General features: G+C 43.8%; 1 protein-coding gene and 1 long non-coding RNA gene across 3 annotated transcripts; both read left to right on the forward strand.

Moving 5' to 3' along the window:
• The first annotated feature begins 2,690 nt into the window (after positions 1–2,690).
• Positions 2,691–3,923, forward strand: LOC131542855 (uncharacterized). Of its 2 annotated transcripts, XR_009271801.1 has the most exons (4): positions 2,691–2,821; positions 2,940–3,119; positions 3,216–3,347; positions 3,545–3,695. It is a non-coding gene; the product is annotated as an uncharacterized LOC131542855 (long non-coding RNA). The 2 variants fall into 2 exon arrangements; XR_009271802.1 differs by having other exon boundaries at positions 2,763–3,119; positions 3,450–3,923.
• A 7,451-nt stretch (positions 3,924–11,374) lies between these two features.
• LOC131542640 (uncharacterized) lies at positions 11,375–15,476 on the forward strand. The gene is made up of 2 exons (XM_058779502.1): positions 11,375–11,510; positions 12,027–15,476. Exon 2 carries the CDS (start codon positions 12,597–12,599, stop codon positions 14,871–14,873), a length of 2,277 nt encoding a protein of 758 aa, XP_058635485.1. The 5' UTR covers positions 11,375–11,510; positions 12,027–12,596; the 3' UTR covers positions 14,874–15,476.
• The last annotated feature ends 352 nt before the right edge of the window (positions 15,477–15,828 follow it).

Here is a 15,828-nt window from a genome sequence, read left to right on the forward strand (position 1 = left end):
CCCCAAATTATTTACATGATATTTCCTAACTTGGCTCAAGGGACCCAACTTAGTTTGAGACGCATTATCAAGTTCAGAGGGACCAAAGACAATCAATTCCGTTTTCGATTCATTTAGGCTCAAAAAGTTCATAGACATCCATACCTTGACATCATCAAGACAAGCCAGCAATCTTTCCATGGCAGTGTAATCACTTGACTTAAATGGTACATATAGTTGAGTATCGTCTGCGTAACAGTGAAAGGACACACAGTATTTACGCAGGATCGAACCTAAAGGGAGCATATAGAGTGAAAAAACGGACCCTTGAGGAATACCACATGATAAAGGTGAGGAAGTTGATGTACACTCACCCAAACAAACAGAAAAACTTCTATTTAACAGATAGGACTTAAACCAGTTTAAGGCATTTCCAGAGATGCCTGCCCAAGTTTCAAGACGGGAAATAAGAATATGATGGTCAATTGTGTCAAACGCTGCTGTGAGGTCTAAAAGCAAAAGTGCTGTCATATTGCCTTGATCGGTTGCCAAACAAATGTCATTAAAAACCTTTAATAATACAGTTTCTGTGCTATAGTGCTTTTTAAAACCTGACTGAAACACTTCACAGATATCATTATAATCAAGAAATGACTCCAGTTGAATAAGAACACTTTTCTCTAAAATCTTAGCCAGAAATGGAAGTTTAGAGATTGGTCTATAATTGCAAAGAACGCTCTTATCCAAATTTTCTTTTTCAACAAAGGCTGAACTACAGCGTGTTTGCAGTACTCGAACGATCCCTAGGAGTAAGCTTTTATTTATTATAGAAACTATATATGGACCAACCGTGCCGATAATTTGCCTTAACAAAGTTGTTGGAATAATGTCTTGGGGGGCAGATGTAGCTTTCAATTTAAAAATAATGTCATTAAAAGTAGATATGGAGATAGGCTCAAATTCAGATAGCATAGCAGGGGTCTCTGGTGCATTCAAAGGCACATATGTACACTGCTGAATATTATTTCGAACCTCTGATATTCGACTGACAAAAAATTGTAAAAAACTTTCACATAATTCCACAGACGTATCGGCAGACACCTCTAATTTAGGGTTCAAAACAGAGTCAATCGTTGAGAAAAGAACTCTTGGATTTTGGCGATTTTTCTCAATAACATTTGCAAAATAGCTTGTTCTAGCCCGTTGAAATTTAGATAACGATTCTTTCAGAATTTCATAAGAGATTTGTAGTTTATCTTTCTTCCATTTCCGTTCACATCTTCTACAATCCCTTCTTAGGGACCTGATATATTCATTTAACCATGGAGCTGACTTGTGCTTTCTATGCACCTGCCTTAGAGGCGCCACTTGATCTAGTGTATCCAGGCAGACAGAATTAAAACTATTTACCGCCTCCTCCACGCTAAGGTAATGTGATAAGAGGTCCATTTTTACATTCTGCAGAGAAACCATAAAAGTTTCATTAAAGTCCACATATGTAGTTGGCTTTATCGAACGAGCCAACCTCTTTATGGCACAAGCTTTCTTCAGCTGACATCGAGGGAAGACAGTAAATAGAACAGGATTGTGATCAGCCACCAGGAGATCATCTATGATAATGTCACTGACTGATAAACCAAGTGACAGAATCAAGTCCAGCGTGTGACCATAGGTATGAGTAGAACCATTAACCATTTGCTGAAGGCCAACAGAATCAATGAGATTTAAAAAATCCTTTGAAAAGGAGTTTGTCGGACAGCATATGTGAATGTTAAAGTCCCCTAATATTAATATTTTGTCATATCTCACAACAATGTCCATTAAAAACATAGACAACTCTGGAATAAAATTCTTATTAAATCCCGGTGGTCGATAGACAACAGCACATAGCACAGGAGCTGACAGCCGGACTTCAAAAACTTGGAGTTCAAAACTTGAGAGAACCTCAAATTTGAGTCTGGTACAAATATAAGTATCCTTAAAAATAGAGGCCACACCACCTCCCCTTCCCGTTTCTCGGGGAGTATTAAATACTGCAAAGTTACTTGGCGCCACTTCTCCAAAAACAGACATATTAACCATGTTTCAGTGATAAATAAAAAATCTAAATTACGAGCTCTAATGAACTGATTTAAGATGAAAGTCTTGTTTCTCAATGAACGGACGTTAATCAGCGCCAACCTGATCGCTGGTCCCGTATCATCCACCACGGCGTCGTGAAACTGCTTCGAGCCACAGGGTACAGGGCGAAGATTCTGTAAATGAACTCCATTCCAATGGAGATACGGGGTACGCTGAAGACAGGTCACCACGGGGCCTGCCGGTTCCACTGGCTGAACCCACCGCGGCATCACGTTCTCCGAGCGCCGATATAACACCCGGCCGCCACACCATCCCCATAGTAGTGCATCCACTAGACAAGGCATTCTTGGAAGAGAGACCAGGTAGGCTTTAAGTTTCACCAACTTTCCTCCCCGCTTTCCGCGACGGCAACGTTTCTTTTCCACAGGAGGCCAGGGCTCGTGTTTCAGCCAGGTGGGAATAATCAGCTGCGGCTTAGTAGTAGGGAGTTGCAGCTCACCTCTTCCTTCTTTAAAAAATTTCTCATATGAGCTTCGAATATTTAAAAGTGTATGGCGATCATAGATCAGTGCGGAGGTAGCATCATGTATAAACAGTGTTACTAAAACAGTCATAAAAAGAAACCAGGATAGAGCAGAGAGACGGCATGCCACGTACACCGGCGCCATCTTTCAAAAGAAAGTTTTAAGTGCAAACTCCATCAAGCCTGACTTCCAGAAGAGCAGAAACAACTTCTCCAAACAGGAGTAGGAAAACAAAGGTGTGTGGCATACAACAAAAATACTTAAATGTAAACAGTGCAATCAATCTTTTGTGTATAACACTGCATGTGGGCATATTTTGTTTTTTTCTGACACTCCTATCACTCCACTTCTCAGGTCGTCATACATCTCCCAAACACATGGAGACCTCCTGCAGTAGGCCACATAATGTCCAAGAGCATCCTGGGTTAAGCCTCCTTTGAAAGCAATGACTGCCCTTAAAGTAAATCTCTCTCCTTGGAGCATCAGATTTGAGGGAAACTCACTCAAAGGAAATTCTATGGAGTTGCTTCCCAGGTCAGTGTCAATCCACAGAAGTTCTCCCAGACTGTAACTGTGAGAAACTTTCCCTGCACAGAGCATTTTTCCTGATGTAGAGTCTCTTGAATGCAGAGGGACACTGTGATGGACTTTGGATTGGCCTGAGGCAGGGGGACTCCGGAAGGTTAAGGCCTTCTTCCACTGCGGTCTGAAGATGAGCGATGCCAGAAGCCTGCAATACAGCAACAGAAGTACAAACAAATGGTATTTCCCTTGTGACTTGTGTGCTGTGACTGCAATACTGTGAGGAGCACTGTTTTGTGAAGTAAACACATGCATGTTTTGTCAATGATTTTTCAATGATAGTGGAGATGTGGCTCTGTGCATCAATTTCGAGAGCACCAAACTTCAGCTGGACAGGTTTGAATATTCCACTCAGCAGTTCTGCCCTCTGTATGTAGGCATGTGCATTCAGACCCTTTGTGCTGATGGTTTTCACTAGCTGGAGGAGGTTGTTGGAGTCCTCACCACAAACAAAATTTGCAAAGGTGACACTATCACAGAAAGCACAGCATAAGCATTGACAAAAAGAATCAAATGCTGTGTTCAGCACAGAGATTCTTGTACTTACATTGGCCAGAAATTCGAGTTTGTAACTGTATCAACTTTTCCTCTACTAACTAAATTTCCACAAGAGCATCTTGAACAGAAGTGTCACCTCGTGGTGGGAGTGAAGTGTATCAAATGATACCCCTTGTAAATAAGTTCAATCAGGTGAGAACAAAAACGCTGAAGTTACATAAAGCTACAACTTGATGGCGCTCGCGCACAAAACCATTTTAAGTGAGAGAAAGTGACAGAAAAAGAGTCCGACAGCAGATGAATATTGAGATGCTTTTAATAAACAACACAACGACTACAAAAAACAGTGATGAAGAGTTGTTGTTCTATTAAAACATCACTAGAATCCAACAATTTGGTAAGAAATTGAATAAACGAGGAACCCAAAATAAAATGCTAAATAAAAGCAAAATAAAAAGCAGCACAAACGAAACTTCTACATGCACAAACCAGCACTAACGAAGCACTAACGATTGAGACTATTTTTGGTGATTTTGGAGCGTGTGGGGGGCTGGTGACGTCATCGCCTATAATGTCATGTCTAATAATTAAAAAACCAAAGCAGCACAAACGAAACTTTTACCGGCACAAACGGAGCACAAACAAACAGGAGTATTTTGGGAGAATTTGGAGCGTGTGGGGGGCTGGTGACGTCATCGACCGTAAAATTAAATGTCTAATGTTTTAAAATCTGAAGCAGCACAAACGAAGGTTGTTACGGCACAAACCAGCACAAACGAAGCACTAACGATTGAGACTATTTTTGGTGATTTTGGAGCATGTGGGGGGCTGGTGACGTCATCGCCTATAATTCAATGTCTAATAATTAAAAAACCAAAGCAGCACAAACGAAACTTTTACCGGCACAAACCAGCACAAACAAACGAGACTATTTGAAGGGGGTGCTGAGTGACCTGAGAATGACCTTTAAATAAATATTTTATATCTAACAAACCAAAGCAGCACAAACGAAAATTTTTACAGCACAAACCAGCACAAACGGAGCACAAACGACTGAGACTATTTTTGCGACGTTTTGTGATGGGTGGGGGGCCAACTTCACGGAGGTAAATGACCGTGGAAAATGGGGTAGAATGAGTGCTGGAATCATACACTGTAATAAAAAAAAAAGGAGGGGGATTTTTTTTATTTTGATTAAAGTAATCCAAGTGTCAAAACAACAACAAAAATAATTTTAAAGACACATATGTGTATATATACATGTAATCACCCCATGGGAATAATCATGTTTGCACTTGTATATTTGATAAAACAAATAGGGTCCCATGTGTAGCCCATTTTGAGCCCATGCACACATTTCCCATTAATTACCCAACTGGGAACCACATGGGGAGCTCACCTGGGTTTACCCAAGTGGGCCCCAGATAAGATGCCCACCTGTTCACCCATGTGGGTCCTAGCTGGGTCACCCAAGTGGGCCCCAGATAAGATGCCCACCTGGGTTCACCCATGTGGGTCCTAGCTGGGTCACCCAAGTGGGCCCCAGATAAGATGCCCACCTGGTTTCACCCATGTGGGTCCTAGCTGGGTCACCCAAGTGGGCCCCAGATAAGATGCCCACCTGGGTTCACCCATGTGGGTCCTAGCTGGGTCACCCAAGTGGGCCCCAGATAAGATGCCCACCTGGTTTCACCCATGTGGGTCCTAGCTGGGTCACCCAAGTGGGCCCCAGATAAGATGCCCACCTGGGTTCACCCATGTGGGTCCAAGCTGGGCCACCCAAGTGGGCCCCAGATAAGATGCCCATTTTGAGCCCATGCCCACTCTGTACGCCTGTAGCCCATGTGAAACCCATGTGGGCCCCACATTAACGTGTTTGCTGGGATATAACTGTAAAATAAAACTATATACAATTATATGAAAATTATATCTATAATAGTATGAAATGCATTTCAATGACCTGGCGGTCCACCAGTGGTTTTTGGGCGGCACAAATTCAGCGGCTTAATACGGTCGGACCACCGTCGGCACACCATCAGCGAGCTGACCCATCTAAAAATGCTGTCGGTCAGCCGGCGTTTTTTGGGTGGCACGCCACCAGCGGTTTGCTGGGCTCCAGTGGCAAGCAGATCTGTCCTGTGTTTCTACTGAGCTCTTACATGACATCTTTGTTTTATAAATTATATATATATATTTTATATTTATGTATTACATTAAATTTTTACAGTTAAAAGGAATCTGAAGTACTGAATAAAAATAGTGAGAGTTATAATTAACAAAAGTATAGTATAAAAACTGCAAGCACATTTTTAAATGAAATAAATAGGTCGTAAAAACAACAATACAAAATCTAATAAAAAATAACAAAAAAAAAAAATCTATAAAAATTAAATAAAAATAAAAGTGCTACTTTGTCCCACTATCACGTGCGGGTTGCAGTTTATACCTATGCATGAATGGGTCATGTAACTATAAAACGATTAAAATTAAAAATTAAATCATTTTTTTTGTTGTTGTTTATGTTCTATATAATGTTTATTTAAATGGTGCGTGACTGTGATGTGTTTTGATGGACGCGCTCTGAGTCTCATTCAAACGCTGCAGCGAGGGAGTTACCATGGAAACGGGGCGGTAACTCTCCAACTGACAGCTGCAACACTGCGTCTCTGGCTGCTGTTTTCACCTTTTTCAGGTAAGTTTAGTCCCTAAAATCACACAAATATTACATACAACTGTTCCTGACACTTTTCTTTCTTGTAATTGATATGCTTCTGTTGAATATTTACTTCATAAAGACTGTTTAGTGTCTTCGGAAAAAGTCCGTTAGCGTTTTCAGACGATGTATGCTAACTCTGTATATTGAGCTCTGCTTGATCAAAGTTTTGACTTTTCATCACATATTTATGTGTAGTTGGGAGATTTTAATAGCTTTTACACCCCGCATCTAGGGGTAGTAAAGATAAACTCTAAGCAGGGCATAATAAAACTGGGTTGTGGTTATGGAATCCCCAAGCATGATACCCTCCGGTCGATAATCAAACAAATACACGATGTTAAGTCAAAGAAAATGATTAAATTTATTTAATACAATCAAGTGGAATTAAGAGCATCTCTTCAAGGTGTCCCAAAGGCCAAAAATAACAAACAAAACCAATCTAGAAAGAAAAGATGATAAACTAAATAACCTCAAATATGGAAAGTAAAATACATTTTACTTCCCTAACTACCTAACGCAAAACAGAGCCCAAACCAAATAACCAAAACCAAAACGGCAGGACACCCCTTTGCTCCACGTTCTTAGAATACAATGTTAAGAATGAACGAATTTGATCTACACTTGTAGAACAACAAATTTGATCATCGGCCGGAGGAGGGATCCAGGAGCTCTCAACCCACACACGACCGAACCAACAATGAGCTCCCCGTTGATTGCCGGCGGCGTCCTTTAAAAGACCACGCCTCGTCCAAACGACCAATGGCGATCGTACACCCGATCAGTGGACATCCTATTAGAAATCAGACAGAGCAAAAGGAGGAGGAGACAAAGCACACACACACCACAAATACAAGAAACTCAGGTCGTAACATGTGGTTTCAGGAGTAACACTTCTACAACAGAAGAGAAGCTCCAAGATATCTAAATTTCTGAAGGAAGCTGCTGCCAGAGATGTGGGAAACATAGGTAAGCTGCATGAGAAAGCTCATTAAATCACTTCGTATATGCAAATATGTAGTGAAAAAATGCATATCAACATGCATCTTTTACAATTCTTTAAAGTTATTTTAAGAGGGTTTTGACATCCAAACATGAGTGAGTGATATTAAAATGTATTTTATTCCTGTGATCAAAGATGAATTTTCAGCATCATTACTCTTCAGTTTTACATGATGATTATTCAGAAATCATTCTAATATGCTGATTTGCTGCTCAGGAAATATTCCTGATTCTTATTTTGTTTTGCGTTTTGTGTGTATTATTCAGGATTCCTAAATCAACAAAGTTTAAAATGAACTGTTTATTTGAAACAAATATTTACTCTCACTTCTCATCAATTTAATGCATCCTTGCTGAATAAAAATGAATTTATTAGAAAACCTCACTGACTGTAAACTTTAGAACAGTATTGTACAATACCATTTAATGTTACGTTGTGTTGCTAATAAACACACGATGAAGGAGAGTAAATCAAAACAGTCTTTTTAATAAATTCCAAACAGAAACTGAGGATCCGGAGGGCCAAGGCAGAGCTGAAGGCTCAGGCGACTGAGGTGGAGGCGGGGATCCGGAAGACCACGGTGGAGCCGGCGCGACTGAGGATGAAGGTGGAGCTGGAGGGAAGGAGGAGCCTGACAGAGCCAGAGGGATGGAGTGACGAGGCAAAGCCAGAGGAGTGGAGTCCCGAGGCGGCGGATGGTCGACGACTGACCAAGGTGGAGCCGGAGGGACAAGGGAGCCCGGTGGAGCCAGTGGGATGACGGGCAACGGTGGAGACGAGGGAGCTAGGAGCCGAGGTGGAGCTGATGGGTCAGAGGACCGAAGTGTAGTCCAAGGCTCAGAGGCTGGAAGTGGAGACAGGGCATGTCTGGGCGGAGCTGGAGACTGGAAGTCCCGAGGCGGCAGAACAGAGCGCATGGCAGGCGCTGACTGAGGGTGAGCTGAGGGACTGACAGGCATCAGCTGAGCTGGAGGCAAGGAACTAGCTGGTTTGAGAGGAGGCGGGAGAGGAGGCTGGGAGGGACCACAGGAGGACTTGAGCTGGATGGGATCAGCGGAGACACATGAGATTCAAGGCTGGACGGAACCAGCGGAGACGCAGGAGATTCAGGGGCACAGGTTTGTACTTCTCCAAACCAGTCGATCAGATCTATCTGGAAGATGTCCATTAGTTCCTCCTTATAACTCCCAGAAACCAGATGTAGCTCACCCTCAGTCGTAGGAGTGTGGGCGGGGCTTCCCTCCAAGCCCTCGTACACCACCAAAACTCCCTCGATGACGGACGATGTTGCCGGCTCACGCACTTGGTCAGGGGCTGTTTGAGGCTCAGTCGCAGCGGGCTCAGGCTCTCCGCCTGCAGTGGGCTCAGGCAGTATCTCCGTAGATCGGGGTGACAGATGGCTGGTCTCTGGTTCGGGAGTGGGGCTGGAGATATCCTCCTCTGAGGGGCTGACGAAAAAAAAAAAAAAAAGGGATGTCATTGTCTAGCTCAGTTTAAATATTATCTGTGCAATCAAATCGGCGATAATTGCTAGAAATTAAGTGTCCCCAACTGAGCAAGCCAGAGGCGACAGCGGCAAGGAACCAAAACTCCCTCTGTGACCAGCGGAGACACTTGGGAACACTTGCGAGGGGCGGGCACTCCATATTTTTGTCGGCGGGCTTGCCATACACTCTAGCCGCGGCGGATTAGGGCGGGCCGCGGACGGCGGCGTGGTTCCGACTCGGGACCGGACGCTTCCCAGACACTGGTAGACCCCTTCCCGCCAGCACAATCCTGTGGTGTCTGGGAGGTCCATGGTGCGGTGGTAGGAGACCCCGAGCCGGAACAGGTGGAGGATGGCCGCGTCTTCTAGCGGCATCCTCCCGGCGAGACGAACGAACTCCGCCGCATACTCAAAGAAGGGGAGGTCGGGCAAGGGCAAGGGCGAGGACGGCAGTGGCGAATTCCATCCTTTTCTTTGGTGTCGGTTCGGTGTTCTGTCACGATCTCTCTGGGAGGAACGAGGAAACGCAGGAGAATACTTCAACATAGACTTTAATCCAATAAACAAAAGTGTACAATCACTGGAACTCAGAGATAACCTAAATTGACATATAACACCGGACACTGAGGCGAGGGAACACAGGACTTAAGAACACTGGGAGAAACGAGATAATTAACGACACAGGACTGGAGACGAATTAACTAATGATGACAAACTAGGACACGGACAGGAAATCCAAATAAGGACACGAGAGGAGGGGAAAACACGGGACGCGGAGACACAGTCTGACAGCTAGAGCTTTAAAGGGATAGTTCACCCAAAAATGAAAATTTGCTGTTAATTTACTGACCCTGAGGCCATCCGAGATGTAGGTGACTTTTTTTTCTTTAAGCCTGTATGTTTAGTCTGTATGACAAATGTTATAAATGGAGATTGTTATTAAATAATGGCTATTATGTGTTGTAAATTGTGTGTTTTTAGTGATTGATAAACACCAGTTATTCATTTTTAATAATTTTGTTAAACTATAAAAATACGTTTTAGTTCCCCCGCAATTTCTTATGATGCCCAAATAATAAATCTTAGTTGAGGTAACATAAAACACATGGAGTAAAGTGTTAAATTTTAATTGACATAACTTGCTGTAGTCTTCTAAATGTTTGACCAATTAAAACATTTTATTTGAATGGACTATAAAACTACTTTTTAGAGTGTAGACTGTGTCTGTTCCCTGAATACCGAGGACAAATTATATGCTTACTAAGGGATATAGAATAAAATCAGATTGTGATTTAACCAAATTATAGCAAAGTAAGCTAAATAATGTCACACAACTCTGGACTATTGACAGTACCCAGAATATCAAAGTCCAGTAAAGGAGGCAGAGATTTTTCGTATTTTACTCTTAAACTCTCAAATAGCCATCTGATAATATTTAGGGCTCAGACACACTCTCTCTCTGTTTAAATCTAGATTAAAAAATACATCTTTTAGCCAAGCATTCACATAACAACTCAGAACCTTGTACTCTAGTAATAAATGCACAATCATCTTTTGCCTGAAATAATATGAACAGCATCTATGCTAATTCTTCTCCTTTTGTTTTCCTGTTTCTATCTCTCAGGTTTCCCATCCCAGTGTTACTACAGCTTGGATCCAGCCTCACTTGTGGTTACTTCAGATGATGCCAACACTCATAAAGACCCCAGATGATGGCAACTATAGATGAACATACCAACCTGACAAATGTTATGTATTGTAATCATTGCCTTAAAGCATACATTGAGTGATTTTCAACCCACTTTGTATTGTTACTATGATGGTAATATATGTGAACGAACAATGTTTAATCTTTCTCTGAGTTCCATGAGATATACCCATTTATTTGTCAGCCAAATAATATTTAGCATTATCCGAATATTGTTTATTTAGATATTACAGACTTTGTGACAGTATAAAGTAGATTTAAATTCCCCGAACCTAACCTTTAATGGTTGTCCCTTTAACTGAACATGACTTTGAACACATAACTTTATTTTGTATTATCTTAGAGTTATTGACATATAGACATTAATTTGTTGCCAGAAGATGCTCCCCATTGAGTCACAGTCACCTCAGGCTGTTGATAGGAATTTTTTTTTTTTTTTGAAACCTTGAAATTTTCTAAAGCTGCTTTGATTGTGAAAAGCATTGTACCCTTACAACAGTTAACCAAGTTTTACTATGGTATAAATGTAGTAATCAGGTTTTTTTAGTTTTTCTCAAACTAAGGTTTTGATATCATGGTTCTACAAAAGTAATATTTTAGTAATGCTGGAGTAAAACTGTGGTAACCATAGTTTTTGAAACCATGGTGAAGTTTGTAGTTACTAAAAGTTTACTACTAGTAAGACCATGGTGATGGTAGTTACAGTGAATTTACTACAACAATCATTGTATTAAAGGCTCCTGCAAGAGGGACTTTTAATTTGAAACTGTAGTCGTAGTAGTATTACGGGAGAGGGCAACGTAGTTCATTGAGTTGCCGTTGTTTGCTGTGTTCGTGTGATCTGTTCGAGCCACCGGCTGAAAGGATGATTACTCTAGTTGGTTCGTGGTGATTACTGCAGATTTAACATCAAGGTGTTAGTCACTGACCGCAAAGTAAGCCGATTTTATTTATATTTGTGTTAACAGTGATCGGAACAGTGTTATATGCGTCTGTATCAGACGAACCTGCCCAGACATGTCCTGTAACGATCGTTCTGTATTATTCAGCCTGGTAATGATACTTAACTAGTGATTATTCATTCATTATCTGGATGTAAATCAGTGTTATGTATTACAGTGTTTCTTAAAGCTGTTTGAATGACGCGATGTAGTTCTATTGGGCTGTTAAATTACCGAATGAGTGATGAGCGTTATGTTTATGCAGATGCTGCTCAAATGCACCACAACTACCCATATATGATAGCTGTATGTTCATAGTGACAAATTCTCACTCATGGCTTGTAGTTCTCTGTGAAAGACCTTCTTTCCCTTCATTTAACCATATGTTTTGTAGAGAAATATCACTGATGTGAATTGGGAATACTTTGGCTTCATTGTGTAACAGTGAATGTTTACTGTTGTTTATATAATTTAGTTTATTCATTTTCTTCATTGTACTTATTTTTGCAGACTATCTTCACCTTTTATTGTACATCTGTGGCCCTACCTTTCTCTGCCAATACACCGTCTAAAACTGATCACCTGTCTCCTCATTATTGGTGCTCTGACCGGCACCCAGGGGGGTTTACTCATCAACTACACAATCAGAACCTCATAGTCCAAAGTCTCTCTAACAAAGTGGTCCTTCGAGCCGGATGAGTATTCCCTGCTGATATAATGGATCCTGATGAGGAGATATTTGGAGGTGCTCGCCCTAAACGCCACACACGTCCTCCTGCTTACCTACAGCAGTATGAAGTACAGTATACTCGAGGCAGACCTGTTGCTGAGTGTGATGTCCCTCACCCCTGGGAGGCACCTGTCCATCGGACTCCTCCCCCATCCTTCCAGCCATACACCACTCCCCCTGGTGGAGACCTGGTCTGTTCTAATGGCTCACAGATCATGTCCTCAGTTTATAAGCCTTCACAGCATGCTCAATGCCATCAGCCATAATTCTCCTTACCTCAAGCGGCTGGTTTCATTACCTCTGCACACGACAGCGAGCTACAGCACCTGCATCATGAACATGCACAACTAATGCAGACTCATCAGGCCTTCCAGGCAGACCTGAAGGAGCTGAGAGAGGTCCGTGCTGAAGTCAGAGAATTAGTTCAAGTGGCTCAGTCCCTTCGAGCTGACCTTAGTCAAGCTAGAGGCCAGAATCTCTCACCAGCACAGCCACCGGCGTTGCAGTTATCCAGTACTCCTGTGAGGCGGTATGAATCCACACCTTTAGCGGAGGATGGAAACTTTGCTGAACTTCCTCCCCCGCCTTGGCCTGAGCCTTATGTTGACTTGAGGAACCGGGTGGGTGACCTTGCACTATCGGACATGGGTGCCACTACCTACCAACCTGTGGTGCCAGAGACTAGAAAGTATTCCTTTGTGTTCCCAGCTACTGAAACACTCCCTTCTCAGCCTTATGCTCCTGACACTTGTGGGTTTCCCCCACCTCCTACCCCTAAAGAGCTTCGAGAGTTACTCACATCTGCGGCCATGCCCTTACCTGCTAACCGCACAACCGTGCCTGTTTCTCCGCAATTCAGTTCAGTACCGGCTCATTCGAATCCTACAGTCTTTGCATCAAAGGCAGAGCCCGGCCTACATCCTGTAGCACCTTATTCTGGGTCTGAATATGTATACAGGGGACCTTCTCCTTCGATTCCTAAGTTCAGCCGGCCTGATCCTGGTGAGTTTGCTCGTCTCCGGATAGCTCTGAAGAACCTGCTTCCTCCCAACGGGACTGAACTTTTCAAATATCAGATCTTGGTGGATCACCTTAGGTTTGAGGAGGCTAGAATGATAGCGGATGCTTACCTGAACTCACCTACCCAATTCACTGATATGATGGCAGCTCTTCATGATAAATTTGGCCAACCGCATCAGCTAGCCTTAAGGAAGATTGCTAGTGTCCTTGAGAGCCCTGACATAAAACGCGGTGATATCTCAGCCTTCCAGAGGTTTGCTCTCCAGGTGCAGTCACTAGTGGGCCTCTTGAAAACCCTGGGACGTGACGGTGAGCTGGAGCTGAGTTGTGGGTCCCACGTTGCGCGCCTCCTGAGTAAGCTCCCCCCTGAGCAGCGAGCTGAGTTTCGCAGCCATATGTTCCGCCAACCTGGCACAACCCCTAATCTGGCTGACCTTTCAAACTGGCTCCGTTACGAAACTTGGTGCCACAGTTACAATACCAAGCCGATGTCTAAGGGCTCACATGCCAAGTCAGATTCTGGGAAGAGGACTGTGACCATCCTGCATGGGGTTGGAGAATTCCCGGTTGAGACTTCTGCTCCTCGGGAAGGTCCTGTTTCACAAATCAAACCTGCCAAAGTGAAACGTTATTGTCCTTTCTGTGATAAGACTGAGCATTACCTGGGCCAGTGTGCATCCTTTGCTAAGCTTACTAACGACCAGGTCAGGACATGGATTCGTAGTAACAACCGTTGTTGGCGTTGTGCTAGGGCACACCATGCTGCTCAATGTGACCTTAAAAAGCCCTGCAACATCTGCCAAGGCATCCATCTCCGCCCTCTTCATGAGGTGAATGTCAGTCCATCCCAGAAGGAGGATTCAACTAACATGGAGAAGAGCTGCCTGACGAATTCCTCCCCAGATAGGTTCCTCCTGGATAAACCCTCTGTCAAAGGGCGGGTTATGCTCAAAGTGGTTCCAGTGCATCTGCATTATGAAGATCGAACCTTGGACACCTTCGCTCTTCTCGATGATGGGTCAGAGAAGACCATTCTGCTCTCCACTGCAGTTAAGGCCTTGGGCATTCAGGGTGTCCCAGAAGACCTTCCGTTGCGGACAGTGAGAGATGATATCCAGGTCATTCAGGGTTGCTCTATTTCCTTTCACATCTCTCCACATTGTAAACCTCAGACCAGTTATAAGATCAATCATGCCTTCACTGCCGATCGTCTTAACCTGTCTCGCCAATCTTACCCTGTAGAACAGCTACAACAGAAGTACAGGCATCTGCGTGGTCTCCCGATCCGTACACTTACGGATGTCCAACCTTTACTTCTCATCGGCTCTGATCAGCCCCATCTCATAACCCCAACCGAGCCTGTTCGATGGGGCGGCCGGGGCGCACCAGCTGCAGTTCACACACACCTAGGATGGACGCTCCAGGGTCCTATACCTTCTATGGGGTGTCCTCCTACCCCACGGCAATGCCTGCTAACCTCCATGGTTCCAATTCATGACGAGCTACTTCAGAATGTTCAACGACTGGCAGTTGGATACAGTTCCACAGTGGGAGGGCAAAGAGGTAACCCGGTCCAAGCAGGATCAGGAGGCACTTCAGCTGCTTGACCGTAAGACTCTTATCCTGGAAATGAAGGAAATACATCGGTTAGCTACACCCCTGCTGCGGCGAAAGGACATGCCTTTGTTGAATGCACCTAAAGAATCAGTCAAAGGGAGTTACAGGAAGCGTATGCCGCATTGGTTCCTGATATACAGCGTCAGCTTGCCCGCCAAAAGATCCACTTCCACTTTAATCCTCCATCAGCCCCTCATTTTGGTGGAGTTTGGGAGAGGGAAGTAAGGTCAGTTAAATCGGCCTTGTACACAGTTTTGGGTTCACAGTCAGTTCCAGAGGAAGTCTTAATGACAGTCTTGCTGGAAGTAGAGGCCATCTTGAACTCAAAACCCTTGGGGTATGTATCGTCAGATGTGGCAGATGCTGACCCGGTGACGCCAAACAGTCTCCTCATGGGGCGGCCCGATGGATCTCTGCCTCAAGTCGTTTACCCTGAATCAGAGATGTTGAGTCGCCGGCACTGGAGACATTCCCAGATTCTAGCAGACCAATTCTGGTCCAGGTTCATACGAGACTACCTCCCTAGCCTCCAAACCCGGCAGAAATGGCAAGCCTCTCCTCCCAACCTAAAGGAGCAGACAGTTGTTATGATTGTCGACCCCAACTACCTCGAAGTTTATGGCCTGTAGGGCGAGTGATCAAGACCTACCCAAGTCCAGATGGTCATATCAGGTCGGCTGATGTACAGATGAAGGGTCACGTTTATACCAGACCAGTAGCCCGCCTGGTAATCCTGCCAGCCTTACCAAAGGATAGACTGAAGGCCCCAACACTGACTAGTTAAGTCGCTTTCTGAAAGCAAAGATGCTCGGCATCTTTGGGGCGGCTGTATTAAAGGCTCCTGCAAGAGGGACTTTTAATTTGAAACTGTAGTCGTAGTAGTATTACGGAGAGGGCAACGTAGTTCATTGAGTTGCCGTTGTTTGCTGTGTTCGTGTGATCTGT

The sequence above is a fragment of the Onychostoma macrolepis genome, chromosome 06 (assembly GCF_012432095.1).
Source record: "Onychostoma macrolepis isolate SWU-2019 chromosome 06, ASM1243209v1, whole genome shotgun sequence".
NCBI classification, from domain to species: Eukaryota; Metazoa; Chordata; class Actinopteri; order Cypriniformes; family Cyprinidae; genus Onychostoma; species Onychostoma macrolepis.